This window comes from Corapipo altera, unplaced genomic scaffold (genome assembly GCF_003945725.1).
Source record: "Corapipo altera isolate COAL_440 unplaced genomic scaffold, ASM394572v1 61167, whole genome shotgun sequence".
Taxonomy (NCBI): Eukaryota; Metazoa; Chordata; class Aves; order Passeriformes; family Pipridae; genus Corapipo; species Corapipo altera.
In genome coordinates, this window is record NW_020884949.1 from 2,366,738 (window position 1) to 2,393,773 (window position 27,036).

The window sequence follows — 27,036 nt, forward strand, 5'->3', positions numbered from 1 at the left end:
AATTATGCTTATCCATCTCACTGGATTCTTCCTTCACTCCAAAAAAGGTGGTAAGCACAATGAGCTTGAGCTGGTTGTACAGCCCCAGCTCACTTGCACCTAGAAGACCTTTTCTGATTAGAATCCTACCACTTTGTCCTGGGGACCAGGCAATAGTGCCTATCAGAGCTTTTGGCGGATTTATTGCTGCTCTTGTTTGGGGCAGAAGAGTGGTGCTTTGCTGTTCATTCAATATAGAAACCAACCCCACCAGGAAAGTTCCCGACTTTAACGAACTGTTAAATTGAATTTATTTACCAAGTAAATAAACAAATCAGTAACTTTATTTTTTGTTTCTTCAAATTATGGTCTTAAAGACTGAGTCCTTACGGTTCTTACATTCAAAGGGTTTCATCTGCAGATAAATACAGGACAAGCACCAAGTCCTTTAGAACCCTTGCCTGTGTGGTACTCTGGGATTTTGAGCTTCAAGTCCAGAAGTTCTCTTCTACCAGGGAGTCTGCAGGGAGGACTAAACTCTTGCTATGAATTTATGGCAAAAATAAAAATCATTGTGCCTGTATTCTAGCTAGACGGTGTCCAGAATATGTCATTTGCATAAGATAATACAAAAGGTTACTGTCAGGTTGGAAACTACATCTTGACTTCTTTCTGACTGTGCTTTCATAAGAAGTTTTACCTCCAGTATGATAGCAATAGCAGCAGCCACAAAAACCCCAAAACATAAGAACTGGTGGGAGAACCACAGCATATGTGTGTGAAAGTAAAGGAAAAGTACAGAAAAAGTAAGAAAAGTACAATTGTTTCTATAAAATTATTTTCAACATTATGCAGAACTGATTTTACCTTACATTTTCTAGTCCCTAGCTAATCACAAACTTTGTCTCCATTTGTTATCATAATAAAATAAGTTAGAAAGCCTTTTGCAAACAGGTTATCATCTGTCTATGTGCTGTTGAAGAACAAAGACCACTGGCAACATGTGTCTGAATATTAAGTAGTCTGCTGAGAATCATTGTTGTCTTCATGCAGCTGTTTGTTCTTTCTATATGATTCATACAGTTGGAAAATAAAAATATAGTAAAGTACCCCACTAAGGGACAGGGTTGGGTTTTTTTAAATATATCAGAAAAGAAACATGAAAATGTCAGCTTAATCAAGCATTTAAATTTTATTAATCAAGTCTAATTTTTATGAGTGCAAATAATCACTGAAGCTGGACAAATTTGCTCTAGATTGCATCAGAATTATAATTTTAATATTTGATGGCCTGCTGAATTTAAATGGAGAATTATCTTTATGAAACATGCTCTTAATAATTTGCCATTAAATGAGAATTGAACAAAACAACATAAATCTTACATAAAGGTTATTTAACTAAATGTTGGTACTATAAATATTTTAAATGCATTATGCACTGATTTAACAGTCACACAGTACACTAGGTAAAGATATGTGTTGGGCAGTAAGCATTTCTCTCCTGCAGCGTAATAGAATGTGTTTCTACAAATGGCTGTCTGGGCTGAGTTAAAAGAGTCTGTCCATGCTGCAATCATAATCCTTTTGTCAGAGGTTTACATAGAGTATCAGAGTATGTAGTAACCCCTTGGTAAAACTTTTCGTGGCTGTTCTCATCCCAGTAACAGTTACAGAACCAAAATGTGCTACAGAATTGGAACATATCAACTTGTTTCAATCTCCTGAAGACAAAATGTGAAAACCAAAACCCCACCTGAAATATGTCCAGCATTTAAAAAAAAAAAAAGGATTTTTTTTCTTCATGAACCACTTGTTTTTTAATTTAAATTTTGCCTCTTTTTTTTTTTTTTCACTTAGTCTTTCAATATTGCTGGCATCTAAAATAAAATTGAAGTTCGCTGCACAGAGCAGGCATCTTTTTTGTATGACACTGTTTTAAGGATTTTTTTTTTTGCCTTCTTTGCATCAAGATTTACATGCCTACAAGATTCACTAGACAGATGAAGTGGTTATTATAAATAGTCAATATTATATAACATAATATCCCTTTAGTTTCTAGTAAAAGTTCCATCAGTCATATGGGAATTTTTGTAGAAAAAATTCCCGTAGTAGTAAAAATGACTATGTAGTCATAGTAGTAAAAATCGTAGTCATTATATTTATTCATTTTTAGTTTGATTTTCTTTTACTTTAGCACATTTTAATGCAGCCAAGAGTTAAGGAATTTTGGGATTGTATTGTATTTACAGAAATGAATAAATACTCGGGGAAAAAAAACCTAAGTGAAATGACAATAATATGTGTATTACATAAATTTTCGCCTAAAACATGGTAACATACATTTTCTCTACCAGAAAGCTTGACAGCTTCAAGCTTGCATATAATAGACTGGATCACACCCAGAAACTGGATAAATGCTGATTTATAAGAGAAGTGTGTCTGATCCTACTAGAATCTGAAAACTATTTGAAGAGGAACAATAATAAGTGAAAGTCTATAATGAGCCATTGTGTTGTTTATAAGATAGTTTATCATCAGGTTTTGCCCAAGAATTCTAGCTCACAAAATTTTGTAAAGATGTTATTTTTTAATATTCCTGCATAATAATCTTACTGAAATAAAAATTAAGCCTTTTGATAGATCTGAGATTTCAAGTGTACAGTACACGTTGAAGCCTTTAGATGGAGACATACTTCAAATAAACACTTAATATTCAGTTCACAGTGCATTGTGTAAATACAAGAAAAAGCTAAAATAAATGAGAACCAAATATTGAAAGAAATACAGAGAAAGAAGTATACTACTTGTGCATGTAATGGTAAAAATTACATACTCTTAACTACATTAGCAACTGAATATTGAGGGCATATAAAACTGACAACAGGAAAAAAGTCACATGTTCTTGTATAAATATCTGTATTTACTGCTGATACATGTTCCTTAGAAATGTATTATACTGTAAATAAAAATTCTGTTATTAACATTACAGAACTCCATGTAGTCAGCAGCATGCATCAAAAGGCCTCTGATAGCTGTATTAAAGTCTCTTTTCCTATTAAGAATCATACTAAATCACAATATGAGCGCTTTCCAGCATAAACTAACAAAATGCATTCTGTAAGAGAAAATAATTGTATTTGAGTGCCTGTGTAAAAATGAGGAAGTATTTTAACCATAAAATACTAATGCTTTTCTTTTTTGTCTGCTGTCATCCACACTGCAATATGTTCAAACTTACTGGCAAGCTTATCACACTAATTATTATTACATCTAGTGATTCAGTTGTTTTGATGATTACTGCAGATGAATACCCCAAAGCCAAACTGTAATGGTATAAATCAGGATCAAATGTATTCCAAATATACTACACTCTTAAATAAGAATCTGTTAATTTGATTTTTATTTTCCTTATAAGTGTGATATAAAAAGGTGGGTATTTTAATTAGTATATATCTCCTGTAAAGTTTCTCCTCGGCAATTCCATGAAAGAAGCAGACTTCATGTTGTGAAAATGAGCACAGAACTGCTGCTGTAGTGGGCTCGTGAACAGTTGTTATATTTGCTTCCACGTAAAATACCTGGAAATTACCTGAGAGAGCCCAGGTGGTTTTATGCATCTTTCTTAATCCATACACGTTGCACAATTTTATATTACATTTACACGTAAACACTGAGTTGCATGACTCACAGATTTACAGTAAATTTTATACCAGGACAATACGAATTATCATTAAATCCAAACAGTCCTGAACAATGCAATTCTGAACACATTCATTGCATATCTGAAGTGCATTTAATTACGAAATCTTGTCCTCTCTTTTGTTTTCTCATATGAATTTTAATACTTATATACGAAAATACAAATGTCTGTAGATATTTTTATGTCCTAACATATGTGGCATAAAAAGTGTTTTGTTTTTCATTTGAATCCACCTATATATCTTACATTAAGTAAGATAAAAGCCGATCTAGAGAAGTTCTAATGGCGGGGCATTGCTTCATGTTAAGATGTTAAGGTAACAGTCATCAGGGTTATCTGCAGAGATAGTGCCTCTTTTTTTTTTCTTTTCTTTATTTTACATCTTAATGCTGAGCAAATACCTGGTATTATTAACATGTAAAGACATTATAGTATCTTCTATCCAGGTGTTTCTGTTGGATCAGCCAAAAAATGTAGAACAAAGACAAAGGAGTGACTTGTGGTTGGCACACTTTGTATGAGGAACATTGGACTGATGCTAAGAGAGAAGGACCTTTCATTAAAAATGGTGTTAAGTTTCAGTATGTCGCTTTTCCATTGATTCTTTAGATTCAGGAGGTATTTCTAAGTTCTCTACATTTGTGGGTTTTGATTCATCACACTTGTAAATAACTAGAATCCAACCCTGGTTTGCAGGTGTTAAGGTTAGAAGTCAAAATCAATTATTTTCTCAGAAATTCTATCTTGTTAGTCAGTAAATCTTTAGAATAAATTCCTTAGAATAAAGTTGTGTTTAATGTCAGCTTCCTCAGAAGACTGCATTCTACCCCACAGATGCAGAGGTTTTCTTCAGTGTGCAAATGTGGTGGCTGTGCTTCCATCTGGGGACCTAGTGTAAGTTGTCTACTGTGACTCCTCCAATCTGTTATTGATTATGAGTCATACAGTATTTTTGGCCTGTGTTTCTCAAAGAAGGTAGGAATGGATCAGGAATAATGGTAATACATAGGAATTAGACTACACACTGCTTCTGATTAATAAGTTTTTAATAGGGCTGTTTTGCAGGGGAAGGATCTTACTTTGCAACATTTAAATATCTGGTTACTGTTTGGCTGTGAAGTAGCTTACATGCCATATTTGAGGCCATCTATGTGTGTTTTTTAAAATGTCATCTGTATTCATATTACATTCAAGGGACAGTACCAAGAAACAGTTTCTTTCAAGACCTTCTACCAGTATGTGGAATATAAGTCTGTGACAAGTGATATTGCAGAAGGTCATGTCACTTTTAACTGGTTGCATTAGATCCTTCTGATTTCCCCAGTGCTATTCCTTTGTTTGATTAATACTACTTGATTTCAAGCAAGGTATCAGAAGCATAATTTACAGTGAATATTCTCAGAGCAATCTAAGATTTTTACCATAGAACTTTTATTCAAATAAATCTAACATTTTATTTTATCTTCAGACGCTTTTTCTTGTCCACCCTCTCTCCTCTCCCTCCTTCCCCATCTCTTCCCTCCCTCCATTATACCTCCTCTAGGTACAATGCTTGACACAGACATCCAAATAACTGCTGCGTTCATTTAAAACAGAGGGGCACGTGTGCACTTTATTTGAATAGAATCGAAGCAGAATCAAAGCAGAAAAAATTCCATTGTGGGTTTTTTTCTACTGCATTCCTACTGTAATGTTGAAGTGAAATCTGTGTTCAGATCCACTGTGCTTCTCTTCAACAGCCTTGCTTTGTTCTGCAGAAATAGGCTGTACTTCAGTATACAGCTTTTATAAGGCTTCAGGGTGTTTCTTACTATATCATAAGACTACGAAGAATCTACTTACCTTGTTTTAATTTGTGGCAAAGTTCTGAAAACGCTTGTTTTGGTGGTTTAATGAATTGTATTACTGTGTCTGTATTGTCTGTATGTTCATGTGTGTCTGGTTTTTCTCTTTCCGCTCTTCCTTTTGAATTTCAAGACACATGAAAGCATGGATTATATATGTTTCATATACTTTAAAGAATTATTTGTTAATCTTGGGCATTGGCACACTTTCACTACAATAGCTGAATTCTGTTGTTCTTTCCAAACAATTCAGTACTCCAAATCTCAGTGTAACTGATGATGTGACTAACCTAGAACAAGACCATAAACTGGTAGTGGCTTTTGAATTAAAAAATTGAATGGACGAGCTGGAAATCTGAGATTAGTCTGATATTTCAAGTAATTTCAAAGGACTTTTTATGCCCTTTGAACAAGTTAACATTTTGCTACCCTACAGAAGCTTGTAAAGTAGTTTGAGATCATTAGGTGCGGAAGAAAAAAACCAACTGAGTCTGAAGCAGTATTATCCAGGTAATTTGGAGTAGGTATTGTCATGCAAGGGATTTCTCTGCTATCATTTGCAATAATTTTAGAGATTTCCAAGTCAACTGATTGTCCTATTGCTAACTTTAATGCCCATGTGAGATGGGCATTCAGCTATTCAACCCTGTCAAGACAAGGAATTTCTGGATGTACATAAAAGAGATCTTCAGGTGTCTGGGGAATATTAATGTTGGAAAAAGAGACTCAGTGAGTTTAGTCAGCTCCAGGTGTTAACGAGTATGTGAGCCAACAGATCTGTTTTATACCTTGGGCTTTAGTCAACTACTGATGTAGTTAAATGGGTTTTTTGCATGTGGTGAAACTGATTTAAGAGGGTTTCCATCTTGCTGCAACCCTTAACAGTTTGTTTTCGTCCTCTCTTCTCACTTCTCCATTTTCTTGGTAGAGCTGGTGGAGTGTTCCTGGAGCTGCTTAGTAAACTGGGTCACTACATTAAAAGTTTGAGATGCGGTTTTTTTAAGAACTCAGCCCAGTGATGCAATTTATGGCTCAGCTCCCCAGAGATTTAGAGCAGGCCAGGGAAGATGACAGTCAACTACCAGGAAAGGGACAAGAAGGTGATGTAGGTGCATGGGAAACAGGAAGTGCCTTTTTTTCACAGAGAGGTCAGTGAAGACAGGACTTCTCAGACACTTCCAAATTGGATGTGTAAGATAGTGTACTGAGCTAAGCGGGAGCTGACATTCATTTCACAGATGTGCTCTCAACATTTCCCTGTGACCAAAACTCTCTTGTCACTGTTTCTAATCCCCTTTTTTTGAGCAATGGAGGAGACCTGACCTAAAAGGCCAACAAAGAACAGGAGGGAGACTTCTTTATGGATAGTGGCTAGAGCACAGCCTGGATTCCTTCTTCAGCCTGAGGGGACTCAGAAGTACACCTGCCTAGCTGGCATCGGGTCAGAGGCTACAAAAGCTTTGGTCAGTCAGGCTCCTCCTGCTAAAATTGTTGTTCTGGGCAGGAAGGAATTCAAGAGTAATTTCTTCATTGCTTGCATCATGCTTCCTCCTTGTGCTTTTTGGCATGTTCACTTTCTATGGTTGCTTTGTGTTTCTAGTTTTATCTTTGATTCTAAACTCCAGGACAGAGCAGGCAGTAGACAGAATTAGACGTTCCTTTCCCTCCAAAGTGCTGTTGTCAGAGGTGTTTTGGAACAGAGTCTTAAAGGACAAATACGCTAAAATTGTTTGTAGCTTCACCTATATCACGTAGTAAACTACCATTTTAGTTGGCAGCAAGTCTGTAAAATAGGCCAAGTTATTATTGTTTCATATCAGTGAGTTTTTCCTTCTCTTTTCCACTCTATGCATATTTTATAATACGTCGTATACGATTTTTGCATTCATAATAGGACACTGGGCTAGATGAATCTTTGTTGACCTTTATTATGGCTCTTCTTGTATCCTCATATGTATTTAGATATAAATAAAGATCTGAAGAGGCACATTATTTTCTGGTTATAAGGAGGTCCAGCTTTTTTTCATTCCACCAACAGAGAATTTTCCTCTTAGGGTCATTGATCACAGTGTCATGAGAGAAGGATTTTTGACTTTTAAGTCTGAATCTACCACTGCTCATCTTTGGAAAGTCATTTAATCTCTGTAAACTAGATTTAGTGGTTCATTTCATGCTCATGGTGTGATTAATAATTATAATATTTGTAGAATGAATTGAATGTGTATGTGTATATTTCCCAGTGCTAGACTGAAGAACTTTATATGGAAAAATACACAGATGCAGATATGTGGCAGCTGCAGCTAGCAATGAATGTGCATAAAGTTAAATGCACAGATTGTATAAAATTACTATTAAGAAACACAGTGCTAATGCTGATAGAGCATATGGAATACATAATTGTTGAAGATTATAAGGAAATAAGCTACTATGAATTTATTCCCAGCTTTGTATTCTTCAAAAATCTCTTGGTGAATACTGTAAATTCTATTAAAAAGGTTGCACTTTTATGTAGGTAACAGTAAATTTGAAGTGAGCATATGTGTGTGCCGTGTAGGCACCAATGGAGCTGACAAAGGATTCCTTTAATTAAAGCAAGCATATACTGAATTTTGAACTACCTTTTAAATACTTAAATTGTCAAGCAAGCATTTTGTGCAGGAAGGATTTTCAGTATATAATTCCCTAATGTAGGTCAATTAAAGCTATAATGCTTTCCTAAATTTGAATCTCTAGATCAAGTGTTTTTTCCTGGTTGTACATTTTCCCTCTGCATTTATTTCAAGTGTTAATAAAGTTTTCATCTACAAAAGGCTTAGAATTGACAGAACAAAACTCTTCCTTTTTAAATCATGACAACTACTACTGTTTCTGTCTGCAGGTAGTGGAGGACATGCTAGAGGACGAGGAAGAAGAGGATGACAGAGATGACAAGGTAATTATGTTTCCTAGCACTTGGGTATCTGGGGATGGGAGAATTTAGACATGACACTGTTTTTACCGACAGTTAAAAAAGGAGTTGAAGTGTTTTAGTCCAGAAAATTGGACAGATCTGTTTATCATCCTAATAATGCTACAGTGTGTTGCAGGAAAGGATAGAGATCTATAAATCCTACCTTTTTTTTTTTTTTTTTTTTTTCCCCAGTCCAGAGCTGGGTCAAATATTTTTCTGCCAGGAACAAAAATAATTCAGCATGTCTGGAACTTGATAGCTCTTGTGAAGATAACTGCAGCAACAACTGTTTTTGAAGGACAAAAATTCTTTCTTTCTTGAATATTACAAATAGGACTGCACTTCAGGCGAAAAATGATGTGGAAATAGCAACTCCATACAGGTTAAAGTTGGGATATTGACATCTAAAATTTTCAAAGAATTACTTGGTGGGAGAACGGCTTAAATGTTTTGCACTCCATATGACATTTAAGTAATCACAATTCGCCTAGACATCCACTTGATTTGAAGTTTGCATTGTGGCCCTGCAAGGTGGGAAACTGTGGGGGATCATTCAGCTATTTGAGTGGATGCGGTTCAGTTTAGAGGCTGCTGATTGGGTTGAGGATTACAACCACAGTGAATAACGGCTCATTTCCACATTTAGCCCAGCTATCAGACTGCTTGGATTGGTTGTCCCCCAGGGAGAGGGAAAAAACAGAGAAAAGAAATTAGAATGACCTTCCACCACTGAAGCAATGGCTAGCACTGGCAGGACGGCTTTCTGGTGAGACAAGTGCAGTGAAGACAGCCCCTTTGTTGCTGGTATTTTCCTATCAGAAAGGTGGTATTTGTGGAAGAAAGGAAAAATATAGTTTTACAACAACTTTGTATTAAAATTCAGATTATTTTGACCTTCACGGATGTTCCCCCCACTTCTCTTGTAGTAAAGCAATTTTTTTTTTTCTGAAAGGAGAAAAACAGTGTATTTATGCTCTTGACCTTTTTTCTGGCTGAGATATACATTTATATGAAGACTATAGCAATTCATATGCTGGCAGCAGCATTTGAAATGTCAGAAAATTCACCATGATTAGTTAATACCCTGAATGATTATTTTTCTGTTAGCTAACACCTAAAATGTGAGAAATGATTTTAAAAAAGATTATTTTCCTTGTTCCATTGCCAGGTCAAACATTTTAAAATTGACAGAAAGCTATTATGTGAAATTCTTCTATACGCCACTTAAATTGTTAGCTACATAATTTCAGAATGAGCAAACATTGTAATAACAAAGACCTTCTTTTACAAAACACATATGTGATGGTTTTTAACACTAAATGATATGAACATCCACTTCTGGCAATAAAATACATGATTTATTGCAAGGGTCCATCATGTAGCTGTGAAGAGCTTGTATTTTATCTCAACATGCTGGCTTTGAATCATCATTTGTTTTCAGATAAACACTGGTCTGCCATCCATTTGAGGCCATTTTCTCCTGTTTCTTTCTGCTTTATTATTAGAGCTGATGCAAATGTGTGATACTAGTAGTGTGTGAATTCCTGGATATTTTAATCACTGTGGTTAGTTCAGAAAGAATACTGCTTGACTGCTTGTAGTTTAAGCCAGCCTATGTAGTTACTGCTTAGTGGGTTTTGGAAATTGCTAGACAAACTCCTTTAAAGGGGAAGATGAGGGCGGGGGTCAACCCTCCCTCCCCCCAATTCTCTGGTGATTAGCAAACGCCAGGCAAAACATACCTAATTAGAAATATCACTCTAGGTTTCAGTGTTGTGATCAAATATTCAGCTTTCTCAAATTGACACTAGAGTTCAAACATTCTTCTAGATCTAGTTACCAAGGTTGAATAAAAGTGAGTACTGACATTACTGTGTGTGTTCAGTGAGCCCTTTTATTGAATATTTAAGAGCTGTCTTTCTATACAGAAGGTGTTAAGGTTGATTTTTATAAATTCAAAGCTGTCTTCGTTATTGCAAATGTTTTGAGCTCTCAAGATTGAATATGCTGTTTGAATGGGAAAAAACCTTACACTTCTTAAAACAAGCATATGTGGACTACCACCTATATTCAGTATGTTTACAGCGTGCGTTATTTTACACTAGGGTTGTAAATTATAAGCACATGCTTATAATTGTTTGTCATTCAAAGCTAGTAGACTGTTTTTCCTTTCTGGTGTGCTAGACATACTCTCATATTGCTTTTCCTGTTACATATTTTTGGCTAAATGGAAGGGTGCGCTTCTGTGTTATTTTAGTTCATGTATGGGTTTTCTTAAAGCTATGTGCAAAATGAAGTTTCGTGGGAAAACAAATGCAGATTTTGTAACACCAGCTGATAATGGCCTCTGGCTTTTATTATTTCTCTTGATTTTTCATATGGCATAATAGAAGACTCAGGAAAATGGATCTTCTTATGCTAAGAAAGTTACAAGAATAATAAATGTAAAACCTCTTTTTAATTGAAACTGAAGCATGTGTTGCAAATATGTAAAATACATCCCAGCTGTTTGACCATGGCCAGTGTCTTCGCTGATTACCACAAGGCAGCTATTAGTCCTGTCACCTTTGGACTTAACAGTAAATGGGATATTACACAGAACAGGAGCACCTGTTTTCCATTTAATGAAGAATCCTTGCAGGCTTTACCTAAACCTGTCCATATGTTTCACTTAGAGATTGTTGTGGGATTATGAAGTGTGTTTCTTTAGAGCTGACTTGGATAGTAGTGACTTGCTCAGAGTGAAAGGGTAGCTCTAGCTGCTTGATGAGGTCAGCATGGGCATGCGCTGATGTTGGTTATGTGTGATGGAGGGGCATTGCTCAACATTCCTAAACTGCAGAGTTACAGAAGTAATAAACTAAGGATGATTGCTCTTATGTATGTAATTAGTTAATGTAATGCATTTTATTAATAATGGTATGGAATACTGAAAGGAGTTTGACAAGGTAGATTTGCACTTACCATGTTGCTTAGTCTTATTCTAATGTTCTGGATTTTAGTAATTTCTTCCACCATCTGCTACAGTTAAGGTAGGGTAGATAGGACTGTCAGTTTAAGGTCAGAGGATGTGGGTTTTTTACTGGAGAATCGTAACTTTCATCTTTACTTGCAATATCAATAGTAAACTAAAATGGCAGGTATGCTTCTTGTATCAGTTACAAAGTGGTGCTTAGCAGTGGAACACTTGTTTCCTAATACTGCTTCTTTGTCATGTGACCACTGATAGAATATTTAGGAATTGAAAGAGATGTAGTTTGTTTGGCTCAGGCATTTGTCTTTCATTTAATACTAGTTTTTCCAAGAAATAGTATTGCATTCTGCATTCTGTGTGTTCTGTAATGGTTGCTAAACCTATGCCAACCCCAGATATACAGTTTAATCTGATTTCTCTCTCTTTCTTCTTCTTTTGTTTTCTTTTGACTCCTTTCCAAACACTGGCTTATAGGGTATCTTAGCAAATAAGGGTCAGTTAAATTACGTTAAGTCAATAAGCTATCAGAAGGATTTTTACACAGTTATGTTATGATAATGTAGTGGTCAATATACGTAATCTAGGTATCTAAGATTTTAGTTTGTCATTTCAGAAGTTCATATATGCTTTTCACATAGCTTTATTCTTTGAACAAGCTCCAGGTAAGATATCAGATAATCACAAAGAATTTAAGCTCAGCATTTTGTGGGAAGCCCTCAGCGTGCCACAGAATCAGGCTAGTGGTAACTGCTACTATTGCAGACTTATGTGGAGGAAGATGCATGGTATGAACACTATTTTATTTTGCCTTTTTATTAACAATATCAATATTTTATTAATAAAAAATATTCCAATCATTTGCACCTTTGGCTACTCTCTCTCTAGGCTTTCATTCTTTGAAAAATTCTTCGCAGTTCTCAGTCAATGTTATTGTACTTCAAGATAAATAGAAGCTTTTGTAATGGATGATAGTTGAGTCAAATTAAAATACGTTTTAAAGCTTTTAATCATTGCTGCTGAGAGGTACTAACTTTGTTCTCAAGCCAAGACACGTTTGTAACCTGTCTCAGAAGCACGCCCTGTATTTTTACTGAGAGTAGATCATGAAAAGGAGGAAGGATAGCACTGATGTAGCCTACATTTTTTATATTCCATAAAAGAGAAGATGGTGATCTATTAAAGTGGCAGTTATTTCCTGTAAAATATGTGGTGGAAAAATGATATTGAGAAATAGAGTGAATGGAGTCAAACTTCTCAGTGCAGTTTTGTTTCAGCTCAGTTTAGTTATTCATGTGGAGATAGTGATAAAAGGAATGTAGTTTTTATAAAAATTGTACTTAATAGGAGGGTTGATGGTGTAGACTGCTTCAACCCATACTCTGGAATACTAGCTGATGCTGTTTTTGATCACACCCAAGTCACAGCCATGGAGTTACTTTTGCTTGGATATAGCTTGGATCATGTGGACCTTTGCACAGCAACTTCCACAAAAAGCGGTTTTCTTCCTGTCCTATACTAGGACACCATAAGGGTTTTGTCATCAATGTATGATGTACCTTTGAAAACAGGTAATTTGAACAGCCTTTGAGAGGTTTAATTTTAATGAGATCAGGTTTCCTTGTCCTCGTACAGTCCTGAAATACTATCAAAATTATTGAAGTAAAGTAGGTATTAGTGAGATCAGAATCTGATATTTATATCTGAAGTTATGGTAGATGTTTAAGAATGTGACATAGTTTTGCCTTACATTTTCCTTCCACCCTTAATTTTATTTCTTAATGTAACTAAGCAGATTTAAATTCTTTGAGGCAAAGAAAAGGGCTATTTTCTCCTAGCTCCTAAAAAAGTAACTTTAAGGTGTAGTTAGAAACATCTGTATGGTCTTCTCTGTGACTTGGGAGAGAAATGACGAGTGTTAAAGGAAACAACCAAAACACTTTACTACAGGGTTTTCTTGGAAACCTTCCTACATGTGCAGATTGGTTTACTCCTTAGCTCCATGTGGCTTCAAAATGGTGAGAATGGATTATTCCTCATTCTCTAACAGAATTTCTTTAAACTGGTTTCACACACAGTCATGAGATCTGAGTTCCATTTAAACTACTGTCATGAACCACTTGCAGCTCTAAGCAAGCCATGTAGTCACTGATACATGAGTATTTGGCAGCTGCCTGAATGTTTCTTCAGGTTTATTCACAGCTCCCTATTTTAACCTTCCAAAGAGGAGCCCCAAAGACCGGTTTTGGAGAGATGCCTTTTGAACTTTTTCTACAGCGAAGTGTAGAGCAATAAAGAACAAGTCTTCATCTAAGTCCCTGTTATAGGTTATAAATCTGAGAGAGAAATTTTTCTTTCCCTGCTTCCCTGTAAGAGAAACAGAGTTCAAATAGGGAAGGGGGAAGGGAATCAATTAGCCTTACAAAAGAAATGGCTGGCCAGGCTGCATTCCATGCTAATGGCCCATCAAATGCTGGAGTGAGGGGGGGGAAGGTTTTGGGATTTGGGGAGCTGGCCGTCCGGACAGAGGACAGGTCAGACCGCGGAGTTCTCTCGCCAGGACGGAGACACAACTGTGTCCGGGCATTTCTGGAGGAAAAACCTGGGAGTCAGTCTTTCTGGTTCTTTCGTCCTGGTGAGGCCTCACCACCAGCCTTGCACCGCCACTGCCTCGTGACTCCAACCGGGACCTACTGGGTTGTTTTTTTTTTCATCGGAAAGGTCTGTGCTTGCTGGGAGAGAAGGGGGGAGCCTTGGAACACCGTCATCTGGGAACAGTGAGTCCCGTAGGGGTAAACTGCTTTTCCTTCTGCCTTTCTCCCACTGGGGGGAGGGTCTCCGTTTTCCTTTCGGCTTCTCCCACGATCCAAGACCATCCCCCAGACCCCTCCCTGTGTGGTGACCGCCAGAGCCCAACAGCGCCCCCTGCAGGCCACGATTAGGACTGTGCTGAAGGACAGAGAAGTATTCATTCAGACTTTTTGTTATTGTTTTTTTCTAGGATTACTGTCTGGTTTTTTTGTGTTCTGTTACTGTTTTTGGCAACATACATATATCTTTTAATAAAGGGTTGTTATTTCTTCTGTTTTTTCCACACTTCCTCAGTTAAAGCCCCTTAATTTTGAATTTACAATTGCTGAGAGAGAGAAGTTTTGGTCTATCTCATAACTCATCCTCTTTAGTAAACATTCCAGTCTTATCAGACTGTGACAGTCCCACAGGAAGCAGAGATAGTAGTGGATAAGTGTAGTGGCTTGACCCTGGCTGGATGCCAGGCACCCACAAAAACCACTCTATCACTCCCCTCCACAACTTGACAGGGTAGAGAAAATACAACAAAGATTTCATGAGTTGAGATAAAGACAGGGAGAGATCACTCACCAATTACCATTGCAGGCGAAACAGACTCAGATTGGGGATATTAATTGAATTTATTACGAACAAAATCAGAGCAGGATAATGAGAAGTAAAACAAATCTTAAAAGCACCTTCCCGCTCACCCCTCCCTCCTTCCCAAACTCTGTGTCCTGCCCCTCAGTGGTGCAGGGAGACATAGAGTGGGTATTCAGTTCATCACACATTGTTCCTGCTGTTGCTTAGGGAGAGGAGTCCTTCATAGGGTCCCTCCCAGGGGGCCAGTCCTCCATGAATTTCTCCAGCTTCTCAACATGAGTCCATCTCAGGGGCAGCTGTTCTCCACAAACTGCTCCAACATGGGTCGTTCTTCCATGAGGTGCAGTCCTTCAGGCATAGCCTGTCACAAGGTGGATCTCCCACAGGGTCACAAATCCTACCAGAAAAGCTGCTCCAGCGTGGACTCCTCTCTCCATGGGTCTGGAGGTTTCTACCGGGACCCTACTCCAGCATGGATATCCTTCTTTCGGGCATCTAGCTACTCCAGCATGGGTATCGTCCAAGAGCTTCAGGTGGATCTCTGCACCCCTGTGGTCCTCCATGGGCTGCAGGAAGACAGCGTGCTTCACCATGGTTTTCACCATGGACTGTGGGAGAATCTCTGCTCTGGCACCTGGAGCACCTCCTTCCCCTCCTTCTCCACTGACCTTGGTGTCTGCATAGTTATTCCTTTTACATATTCTCACTTCACTCTTCCCTGCAATTACATCTGTGCAATAACTTTTTTGTATTTCCTTCTTATATATGTTATCACAGAGGCATTTACTATAATTTTGGATTGGCTTGACCATTGCTTTTAGCAGCTTCTCGCAGAAGCCACCTGTAGCAACGCCCACTACCAAGACCTGGTCACGCTTACTAGTACAGTAAGATACAACTTGTAGAAGAAAAGTGATGATTGAGATATGCTAACATAAGTGCTACATTGACCCAATCCCCAGTGACAGCATGTGGTTGACAGTGTATTTGAATGAGAATGAAGGAGTGGTAGAGATGACACTGTGAGAGAAGAGGATGATCATCAGTGTGGCTGTCTCAGCAATATGGATAGTGCATTGTGGCCTGGGTTTTCATCTTAGATTTGATGCTAAGGCTCGCAACACAGCACAGCTGAAAATCTACTTCTTAAGCTAGGTGTTTGACTTTCACTTCAGTGATATGCTTGTAAGAAAAACTGCAATATCAACTACAAAAATTTGCCAGGAATAGTTGATCAGACTTTTCTGTGCTTTATGGGGAAAATACAGGAATATGGGAAAATAAACTGCAAGCTTTTGCGAACAATACGCATGTATTTTGTTTGCAGTGTGTAGAAAATTTTATATTGTTAATTTTATGTTGGTGTTTGGGTGACTGGTGAAGTTGCTGGACAGATCATCTAGGGAAAATACAATCCTGACAAAATGAAAGAGGCACCCCTGTCCCAAAGAGTTGAAACACAAAGCTCCTCCTAGAGCATTGTTAAAAAATTGGTTTTGTGTGGCGGCATTCAGAACACATCATGGCATGGTAGAGAGCAGAGTCTGCCTCTACTCAGGTGTCATCTACAAGCAGATTAAGAGGTAAGTTTGGCATAAATAAAGCTTGTGGACAAATACTGCACACAAGTACTTTGCTGTGCATTCTGCATTTACTGATGTGCTGGTTTGAAAGTTAACCAGCAGGGGAAACCAACCCAACTCAAAAGAGAGATTACAAGTCAGAATAACAATTTAATAAAATAATACAATAAGTACGACCACACAGACAAGCAACCGGCCCTAACCCACAAAGCCCAAATGTACAACCCAGCACCCCGGGGCACAAACAAAATGGTGCTCCCTGGGCTTCCCCCCCGAGTCCAAAGCAAAGGGAGAGGGGGAAAAGCCTGCTGGTGGGAGAGCTGCTGCAGTCCAGCCAAAAGTGGTGATTTGCAGTCCAGCCTAGGGTGGTGGTCTCAGTCCAGCTGAGAGTGGTGAGCTGCAGTCCTCCTCTGGATCCCACGAGTGGTGGAAAGGTTCTGAAACTCCAGGTTTATATATTCTCCAGCTCAGGCAGGAATGTTCAGTCCCTCCCCCAGAGCGGGGAATTCCATAAAAGGATGCTCATTCCTTCCCTCAGAGTGGGGAATTCCATAAAAGGGCATGAGGACAGGAACATCCCCCACCTCGCAGGCCTCTACTGACAGCAGTTTCTGGGAAATGGCATGGAAGGCTATAGAATACACAGTTTTGGGCTGCACCCATCCAGTGATGAATCGGTCCCAGCTGTTCTAACTAGGACAACTGATAACTACTAAAAAAGCTCCAAATGTCCAAGCTGCTCCTGGCTGCACTCCTAAGTCAAGCACTGGAACCAAGTGCCTGATAGAACAATGATTTTTGTGTAGATTTATTGACTTTTCTATTGAGTTGCATGCCAAGACTACAGATGCCCACCCATGAGCCCTATGGGACCAGCTCTGAGTTGAGGAGGCTGGAGGAGCTAGAGCTGGAACAAACAGGAAAAGTTGCACACATATGACAAGGAGAGCCCAAGGCCAGCACTTGGGCAGGAAGTCCTTGTGAGGAAGGACGCTGAGACCTATGTCAGTAGAAGGCAGGGAGACAGGGATAGGCCGCAAAGCATCAGGTGGAGGTGTGCTGTGGTAACAGGCATGGATTTGGCATCCAATTAGGAATGTGTAGAGTTTACCTTAAATCTCCCATATGTTAATTTCAGAGCAGTTGGCTTTGCCGTCTCAGTAGTTCTTTGAATGTGATCTTAGGTGTACAGTTTAGATAAACTTGAAAATTAGAATTTATGGCATATGGAAAAGCAATAACCAGTTGTTTTAGCACTCTGACTTAGTATTCAATGTGACTTAAGAAATGAGGAGGTATCTGTGTTATTTTCATGATCATCAAATGCATGTTTGATTGATTTGGGAGCAGGTGAAGTAATATGATAGCTTAATGTACAACTGTAGCCGTCTGATGGTGCACTGTTTTTATTATTGTCTAACTGAGTAACTACACCGGAATATTAAGTTTGTTTGTCACGGTGCTTACTGCCTGTGGTAGTTGAGCAAGTTACTTTTCCACTGAGTTGACCCCAAAGTCCCAGACTTTTTCAATCAAACTCCTCAGATTTCATACACTGTTAACTCCTTTCCTTTTGTAATGGGTTATATTGAAGAAAATATGTCACCTTTTACACCATGTAATTCTAAATCAGATCAGAATTAATGCACAATATGTCAGTGGAAATATAATATTACAGACCTGCTTATCTCAAGATAGCACATGGAAAAATAAACTTGCAAAACTGACAGATTTACTCGATTCTGCAGATAGTTATTTGTAATTAATTGAGTTGAGAAATGTATATGGATTATTTTAATACATCTCAAAAAATATGTAAGAAAAATTGCTAGTAAATATTTACGTATTGTTTCTTTCTCCTATTTCCTTTCTCTTTTTATATTTCTTGGTGTGCTCAAGTGCTAAAGTACTCATACATTTTAATACATCTCAAAAAATATGTAAGAAAAATTGCTAGTAAATATTTACGTATTGTTTCTTTCTCCTATTTCCTTTCTCTTTTTATATTTCTTGGTGTGCTCAAGTGCTCAAGTGCTAAAGGATGGGAAAAAGAAATTTTATCTTACCAAACTTTTTGTTCTGAAGGCTAGGAACTTTAGAAAAGCAAAATGGACACCACACCTTTATATAATGTTATAGATATCGAATGCCACCTAAGTAACAGAGAGGTCTCAGAGAGAAGCATTCTTTTGAAAAAGTATTGCTTTCTGTTTTTCTTTAACAGTGTGAAAAAGTTAGAGCGGCATTGCTAATCTGAAGCTTTCTTGCAATCAGAAATAGTAATTTAAGATGCAACTGCTCAGCAGATCTACTTTTTAGTATTTTGCACCAAAAGATGGTATGATTTCTCCTTCCCTCAGCCTATGAAACAACGATGTGTTGCTATGCCTCTAACGTATAGTATTAGCTGCAACTTAAGATTAGGTATGGAAAAGCTGTTTGTTGACGTTTAATTACTGTTTGATTAAAATTTTAAATACCAATAGGGAAAGAGGAGACAGAAGCTCTTTAGAATGCCTTCTCTGCTCCTGAGTAGGAGGCTAATTTGTAGCTGGATTATTGTTTTTTTAAATTTGGAGGGAACTTGAAATCGTGAGTATTTTCATGTGCGCCAAAACATCTTGTGTCTTTTCTGTACTCTCAGAATTGCTTTCCTTACCACTCTCAAAGAACAAATGCTACCTGAATGTTCTAGATCAATACACAGCGTATAGTGAAGATCAAGAAACTGTTTACTCAGCTATTTTTCTGAAGTTTAATACACACCGCTGCAGTTTGACAGAAGAATGGTTTACATAGTAATGGGTTTAGTTTCTGGATTGTCTGTTAAAAATTAAGATTTTATAGTCTGTTCAGGGAATATTTGAAGCTGCTTTATCTAAGATTACATTATATAATGTTATAGACCAAGAGTCCATTTGTTACTAAGTATTTGTTTCATGCAACTCTTACACTGTGTAATCGTTTTCACCCATCTACCTCAGAATATATAAATTCAGAAGAAAATGTGTTTTAACATTATGATATTTTTAGAAAGAAAAACTTTATGCTGCATTTTGATGTCTTAGTGCATAAATACAGAAATGTCATTGCTCGAAAGTGCTGAAAATTGGTTTTTTCCCTGGTGAAATGTTGTCTGTTTATTGAGAACATTGGAGGTTCTTTGTTCTTGAGACTGTCTGCCTTTGAACGGAAGGCACAACAGTTTGGTCTGGAGCTGTGTTTTCCTCTGATGCCAGTCAGACTTTTTGTGACTGCCGTAGCACCAGAAAGGCCCAGTCAAACACCAGCAGATGGAAAAGCAGTGCCTCACACTGTTGAAGCTCTGCAAAAGAATTTGGTGAGAAATCCCTTAGTAATGGAGTGGTTTGACAATGCATCTTTGAATCTGGTCAAAGAACCAGATTCAAAAAACCTCTCCTTAGGAGCCTGCTGGGAAAGTAGTATAGAGAAAGTTCAGCAAATTTTGTAATTCCAAATTAGTGTGATGAGGAGTTCAAGTGTCACTGCAGACAGAGTTTGTAGAAATACCATTTACTCTTACAAGCAGGTCAGCAAGCAAAAGTAGAACAATATACAAGATTTGATGAAGTATGTAGAACAAAGCTAGACTTTTTTCCAGATTACCCAATCAGAGTAGTTATAAAACCTAGAGACTGGTTATTGTGAGGGTTGGAGGAATTAGTTTTCATAATCCGAATAAAGAAAACATTCAGAAAAATAGTATTACCTTTTAAAAAGACTAAAAATAAAATAAAAGAATCTGCAGTCAGTGGGATCTTACCCCATAGTCTTATTTCAATATTCCTTAAAATTTCAAGTAAGGTAATTTACAAGGATGATGCCTTGTAATGACTTCCAGGGAGTCAAAAAGTATATATTTCATTAAGGGTGAAACTCAATAGCAGACATATTGCTACAATCATGCTCAAAGTAATATTCTGCTGTGATTTTTTCCACCATATCTAGAGCGGAGTTAGTCAAGGACAGAGAGAACTCCAGCACTGCCACACTACCTTGACCTACCTGAAGTGTTGTTCTTTCCCTTTGGAGGTGTCAATATCCAGACACTGTACATTTCTTCAGGGCACTATGAATGTCTCTCTTCAGAGTTGTATTCTAACAAAGCGGATAAGGACACAAGGCAGGAGCACAGCCAGAGCCTTGACACGGGTTTAAAATGTATGATATACTAGACCAGGTTACTTGCTGTTAGGACACTGACAAGTTTTTGTGCTTAGGAAAACTTTATTTTCTTCCTTCTGCCTCCTCTTTTCCGTGTATAATGTGTCCTACTCTTATGCTCTAGGAGAAAATAGGTATTCTGATTAGATATGCTAAATTATCTCCACCATAAACTTCATATAATTTGCAGCATTTGGTTATTGCTGTTGTTTTTCAGGTTTAGGTGTCTATTTAAACCACTTCAATGGTGGCTGAGGTTTTTAGAATGTTCATTCAAAGTAGTAACAGTAAGGAAAATTAAATGTGGTATGGATGAGTTTAAAACACAGTGCTGCAAAAAAACCCAACCTTTTCTTTTACTCCATGAGATTAGACAAGGTGGGGAGGGGAGAGTTCTGTGCGACTCTTGTCACTGGAATTGGCCGAGGGATTTCTGTGATGTAAATGGAATATAAAAAAGTTTGAAACAAATGACCACGCAGAAGGGTATAATAAGTAGTAGCCTATTGCCACAGAGCAGATCTTAACCCTTCTGACTGTGGGACTGCATGTGATGACACAGTGCTGTACACAGTAGTACCCTCATACTTTAAAGAGATTTTTAGGCACTCACAAAATGCAGCTAGGGAAACAACATGGCAACAGCTGGGAAGGGTAAATAGGACCTATGCATAAAATAAAAAAATAACAATGATTCCCAACTGTGAAGAAGGTACCTAATTTTTTTATACTTTTCTGAGAAGTGGTGCCCATTTTACTTTGCTGTAACTGGGTTTGCACTGTTACTTTGCATCCTCAGAGGCAATTGATAACTTTGCATTTAATGCTTTTTGCTTTCTTCACCCACCTTCTCTGGTGCAGCTAATTTTTTTTGCCCCCTGTTTCAAGGTAGACTCGTCCTCTGGGGATGCTAGGACCCACTGGACTCTGCTCAGGCAGGAGCCCCCTCACCTTCTTAGGGCAAACAACAAAAAAGTCTTAATGATGGTCATTAATTATTAATATTAATAATATTACTTATAAATGTTAATACTGCTACTAATAAAGAGTTTGAACCATCTCTCTGTGGTGGAGACCAATCTCAAACACATCCCTGGAAGGGCACGTAGTCAGGCTGTGCTATTTACAGGAGCCATGGAATCTTCCCTACATTCCCTTTGTATTATTATAACATAACAGGGGTATCTCCCAGGTACTGGAGGAAGATGCTTTGCACATTACATGTCTGTGCTCCCTTGTTTTTAAATAAGGCTCATTAGTGAATTCCGTCCCTTTCTCTTCCCTGTAGCACTATATTAATATTTTCCACCACATTTATATTTTCACCTGCACAGAAATCAAAAGCAGTAAAGTCAATACAAAGGGAGTGATATTTCAGGGCCAAGGAGGTGCAGTAAGATGCCATGTGGGAGGTTTGTGCTCAGGAGTGCTGGCTTTGACAGAACTTGGAGTTTGTGTGAGAGTGAAACTTAGTACCTCAGGAGGAGGAGGAAGAAATTCTTGCGAAGTTTAGGGCCACTGACTGGCAGTATCTGATTTCTACACTCTTCCATCATATAAATAAAGAATAAGCAAACTCAAAAACACACAAACCCCACACAAACCACGACAACAAACAAAGAAACAAACCCAAAATACAAACAAACAAAAAACCATGCTGTTGTGTTTTGATATGTAAAAAGGGGGTTCTCATGTGATTTTCAGTTTGAGGTCCAGTTGAAAGTATTCAAATTTCCTCTCTTCCCCAAGAACACTGGAGCTATTCTTATATGTTTGCCAATTCACACTTCGAAATTTTTATTACACAATTGTACAATGGCACGTACAAAAACATAGTTCAACCAAAGAAAACGTAAAATATATGTTATGACATCAGTATTGGTGCAAGTGATTAATGTTACAGCCATGGGCATACCATGCCTTCTCTTGGTCGTAGTGTCCATAATCAGAAAGAAACATAGTTAAATTACCCACTTATTCATCTGGAATGAGAAGCCAAAAATGGAATTTGCAAGGTTTTTTCCATCTTTTTTTCCATCTAAAAGAAATCAGTTCTGTAGCTGGAAAATGCTTATGTGACCCTGTTTGTTCAGAAACTTTATTGAAGTTTATTTGTACTATATAGTTGAGGTGGTTTTTCATATCCATGCAATCCTTTTTAGCAAGCAGTAGTCTGTACTTCTCAGTACATTTTCTCTAAGTGACAATATCAGTAGTTCCATGATTATTGGTTTCTTGTTCTCCTACTACTCTTTGGAAACATTTTAACACAAGTGCAAGTGTGTCAAATAATAAACAGGACAGGTTTCAGCTTGTAGAACAGTTTGGGTTAGAAGGTACCTTAAAGATCATCTTGTGTGTATTGTATATGCTTAATTTTCATATTATCTTTTACTCTCTATTCTGACTCAAACTCCTCTTTGAGTTCCACAAAACATTTTAAAGGTTTTTTTATTGTCATACATTTGTGTGAAATGATGGAGAGTTGTCCTACCTACTATTTTGATAACTCAAAAGGAAAATGATGGTGTATGTATTTAATTCTGCTATTATTTTTATTAAGTTCTTGATACTAATGCTGTTTTGGCAGCAAGTTCCACCAATGAGTTTTGTATTGTATGGAAAAAAAGAATTTACTTTTATCAACTTTACTTCTACTGCCTCTCAATGGAACATTTCTCTCTACAGTCTTATAAGAGTAATTAAAAGTCTCGCTTTTCTTTCTCTAAACCATTATCTTGAATATCTTTATTATGTTCGTTCCTCTACGTACATTAAAATGTCCTCATACTTTTTATTGCTCATTGTCTTAATTTTCCTCACATAATTTTTTATTATTTCATAAACTCGTGTTTGCTTTTCTGAATCTGCATTTCTATTTTTTAGTTTGGATTCAGTACTTCAGCTGAAATTATCACATTTATATAATGGCACTAGGTAAAGTTAAACTACTAGTGTTAGTAATTAATTTAACTTTATTATATTCCATGGAAATTTGACGTGACTTCTTCGAGTAATTCTGTCATCTATAAACTTGGCATCTCAACCTTCCTTCTTTTCAATTTAGATAATGAATATATTGAACATCATCTCTAGTGCCAAATTTTTTAATAGTTTACAATTAATCTTTTAATCTTTTGGTGTATATATTTATATGCTATTTTACTTCTTTCTCCTTGCACAGTTATTTTGATTTCCTTTTTCTTTTAGGAACAGTCTCAAAGATTTCTTTGAAGCACAGTGTAAATTATCATTTGCCTTCTCACTGTTGATTCGACTGGTTTTAAATTCTAAAAAGTTTAAAGAAATTCGTAATAAAGAAAAGTTCTGTGTATGGTATTAGGAACTTTTAAAAACAGCCTACCCAAGGGCCTTGGATTTAAGCTCTACTCCTAATTTCTTGCATGTGTGTTTGTTATGGAAGAACTCAGGGAAGTTTCCACTGGGTTTATCTGCTTCAAATCATGTGTTGGTAAAAGAAGTTGTAGAAAGAAATCAAGCAGACTAATAATACCAAGTTATCAGGACTAGATGGTGTTTGCCTAAAAACTCTCAAGGAACCTGGAGGGAAATAGTTGAACCACTAATAGTGGTGTGGGTTCTTGAAGCTTATGTAGGTGCAACATGAGAGTGGTTGAACTCAGGGAAGAAAAAGCCATTGAGAGTTACTTGGAACAAGCAACTGTGGAAACTCCTGAACCACAGTTCTCTGAAAGCTTATGAAATATTTTAAGAAGTTACTTTACCTGTTTGACTTTAACTTGCTGATTTCTGCTCTTGACCACTGTGTTTCTGTACAGGTGTATGCTCACCTAGTGCTGTGCATGAGCTGTCCTTTGATGTGTTTAATATCAAGGAGCTGTAGTACAGTCAGGGTATTTCTAAATATCACACAAAGCTGGCCCTTTGCCAAAAACTGTTTTAATCCAGTAGAGTTGCTTATTGCAACCTCTGAGCTAACTGGTGTGTCACAAAGTCTAAATACCGCAGGTGTTTGTGTGTGTAATCCCAAACTGTCAGGCAAGAATAGCACAGCTCTTCTTCTATAGGAATGGCACATGCTCTCTTCCATGCTTTTTTGGGGAAAAGGTTAAATATGATATCATCTCCCAGCCAGTTGTTTCCTATGATGATAAAAATTTCACATCCCTTCTCCCTATTTACTTAGTATCACTGTGCCCCAGATATGACAATGTGCAGATCCAGGAGAATTAATGAAATCTATGGAAAGCAGGCACACAGGAGAAAAAAGACATTTTACAATGGCAGTTTTATTCCCTGCTGTTGTTGGACTGCAGCTAGGTACTGAGTTTGCAACCAAGGCTGAAAAGCATTTCAACTTTATTTACTAGACAATAAATAATACAAAGACTGTTTGCGAAATTTGAAGAAGAGAACTGTCATTGAATTCTTGCAGTGTGGCTGGTGGTTGTTGCTTTTCTGAGTGTCATAAAAACAAGCAATGAGTTTAAAATTTTGGAAGAAGCAAGCCTTTTTAAGTATGGTGGCCTAATTTGTCTTCTCTGCTTAAAAGGCCTATGGGAATAAAATAGGTTTTCCTAAACAGACTTCACCTTGTTAGGGATGATGCAGTATGTAACACCCTCCATCAGACAGCAGTGGTGGAGTTGGAGAAGCAGGAGATGGCACGGTGCTCCTGCACCTGTGGACTGCTGGTTCCAGCAAACCTTTGAAGCTGATGTCCTTCTACATGGATCCCTGGCTTTTGTGAAAACGATGGAAAAGGAGTAGGAATTTAGGAAGGGAGAGATGGTCTCCAGTTCTCTTTACTATTCCATGTTTCCTCTCCTAAAAATCATTCCGTGTTCAAAAGTGTCCCCTTCCAGCAGGGGTGCATCGTGGATTGGAACACCAACTCTTTTGCAGCTTTTCAAGCTAAGTGCTGTTGGGTACCCCTTTTTGCCCATTCTAGAGTCTGTCTAGTTCATTCATTTGCTTAATGCCCAATATCCACTTCGAATTGTGAAACAGCAATGATTTGTTAGCTTGCTGTCAGCTGCAGGTTTCTCAGCCCTCCTCCTCTGCCGTCTGTTGATCTTGGTGCTTTAAAATCTATAAGCAATATACAAGTTAGGAGATGATGGGAAAATAGTAAATTAGGGAAGTGCATGTCACATGGTGATGTTAAAGTACTTTGTTTATTTGTTTCTTTAGAAAAGTAGATAAATTCCTTTCAATACTTATTTTTTTTATCTCGTGTACACTAGGTATATTTCAGCTGGATTTTTTCTTCTTTGGCTGCAGGATTTAGTATAAAGAGTATCATCCATGATTCAGTATGCTTCCTATGTCATGAGTGCTCAGTGTCCAAGTTGATATTGCCCAAAGAACAGCAAATTTTTGTGTTTCCTGCCATTTATTTTTTCAACTGTTATCCCAGCAATCATCTGTATCTTGTATTACATTTTAACAAAACTTTGCTTTCCTTTTTCTTTCTAAAGCATCTCCATTCATTATTAGTTTAACTAAGCAAGTCTCATTATTCAGTTCTAAAAGTAAATTCACCTAAAGTGATGGGAGACAAGCTGGTAGCTCTTCCTATTAACATCTTTTATTGTAACGTAACAGATATATACATTCAAAGCCTTTGCCTAAGCTACAAATATTTCTTTTTCTGGGAAAAAATAGATATTTGAGAAAATAAGTGTCTTTGAGCTACTCGTTTTCTTTCTGGTGTTGTAGTCTGCAGTGCATCACCAGAATGTGAACACGTCTAGCACTTTTCAGTCAGAGTATGATTCACTGTGGTCAAGCATATAAATATGTGCTTTTTTCCTTCTAAGAAATTAGCTGCCTGAAACGTATTTGAAATGAATGTAGAACAGATTATTGTAGTGGGTAGACATTAAAATAACATTGTTACAGATTACCCTTTGTTGTGATTTTTGCATATTCATAGTACCACTGCACTTAGATGGCTCAGTTTTAGGTCTTTGCCAGAATTTTAATGCTTCCTAGTAAATTAAAAGGGTTGAGCTTTTTTTTCCTGATTTCAGTACAGTAAGCATACAGAGAAAATAGGTTATGGAGCCTTTCCAGGCTTTTCTCAAGATTTTCTCAAAAGAGACCCTAGAATTCTTGGTTTACTCATCACTTCTTGCCCACTGTATCCCCAGAATATTTGCAGCATCATTTTCTAGGTGCTGCTGTTTTCTTCCTCTTTATATTGCTTTGGCTCAAATGCCAAATTATTTTTCTAATATCATTTTCCAAAAGTACAGCCTGAACATTTATCCAGGGGAATTTCGTAAAAAATTGATTACTTTGTCTTTCTTTCTTTTTCTTTCTTTTTTCTTTTTCTTTCTTTCTTCTTCTTTCTTTCTCTTTCTTTCTTTCTTTCTTTCTTTCTTTCTTTCTTTCTTTCTTTCTTTCTTTCTTTCTTTCTTTCTTTCTTCCTTCCTTCCTTCCTT

The 27,036-nt window shown here is 37.3% G+C and overlaps 1 protein-coding gene across 8 annotated transcripts in view; it reads left to right on the top strand.

Moving 5' to 3' along the window:
* The window catches only part of MCTP1 (multiple C2 and transmembrane domain containing 1), a 185,627-nt gene that overhangs the window by 137,796 nt on the left and 20,795 nt on the right, over positions 1-27,036 (top strand). For 6 of the 8 annotated variants that reach the window (XR_003530831.1, XM_027662940.1, XM_027662942.1 and 3 more), the window contains one exon: positions 8,402-8,455. Coding sequence is in view for 7 of the 8 variants with exons in the window: in XM_027662940.1 (XP_027518741.1) it covers positions 8,402-8,455 (54 nt within the window). In the remaining variant the exon portion in view is untranslated. The other 2 variants (XM_027662947.1, XM_027662945.1) reach the window with 2 other exon arrangements.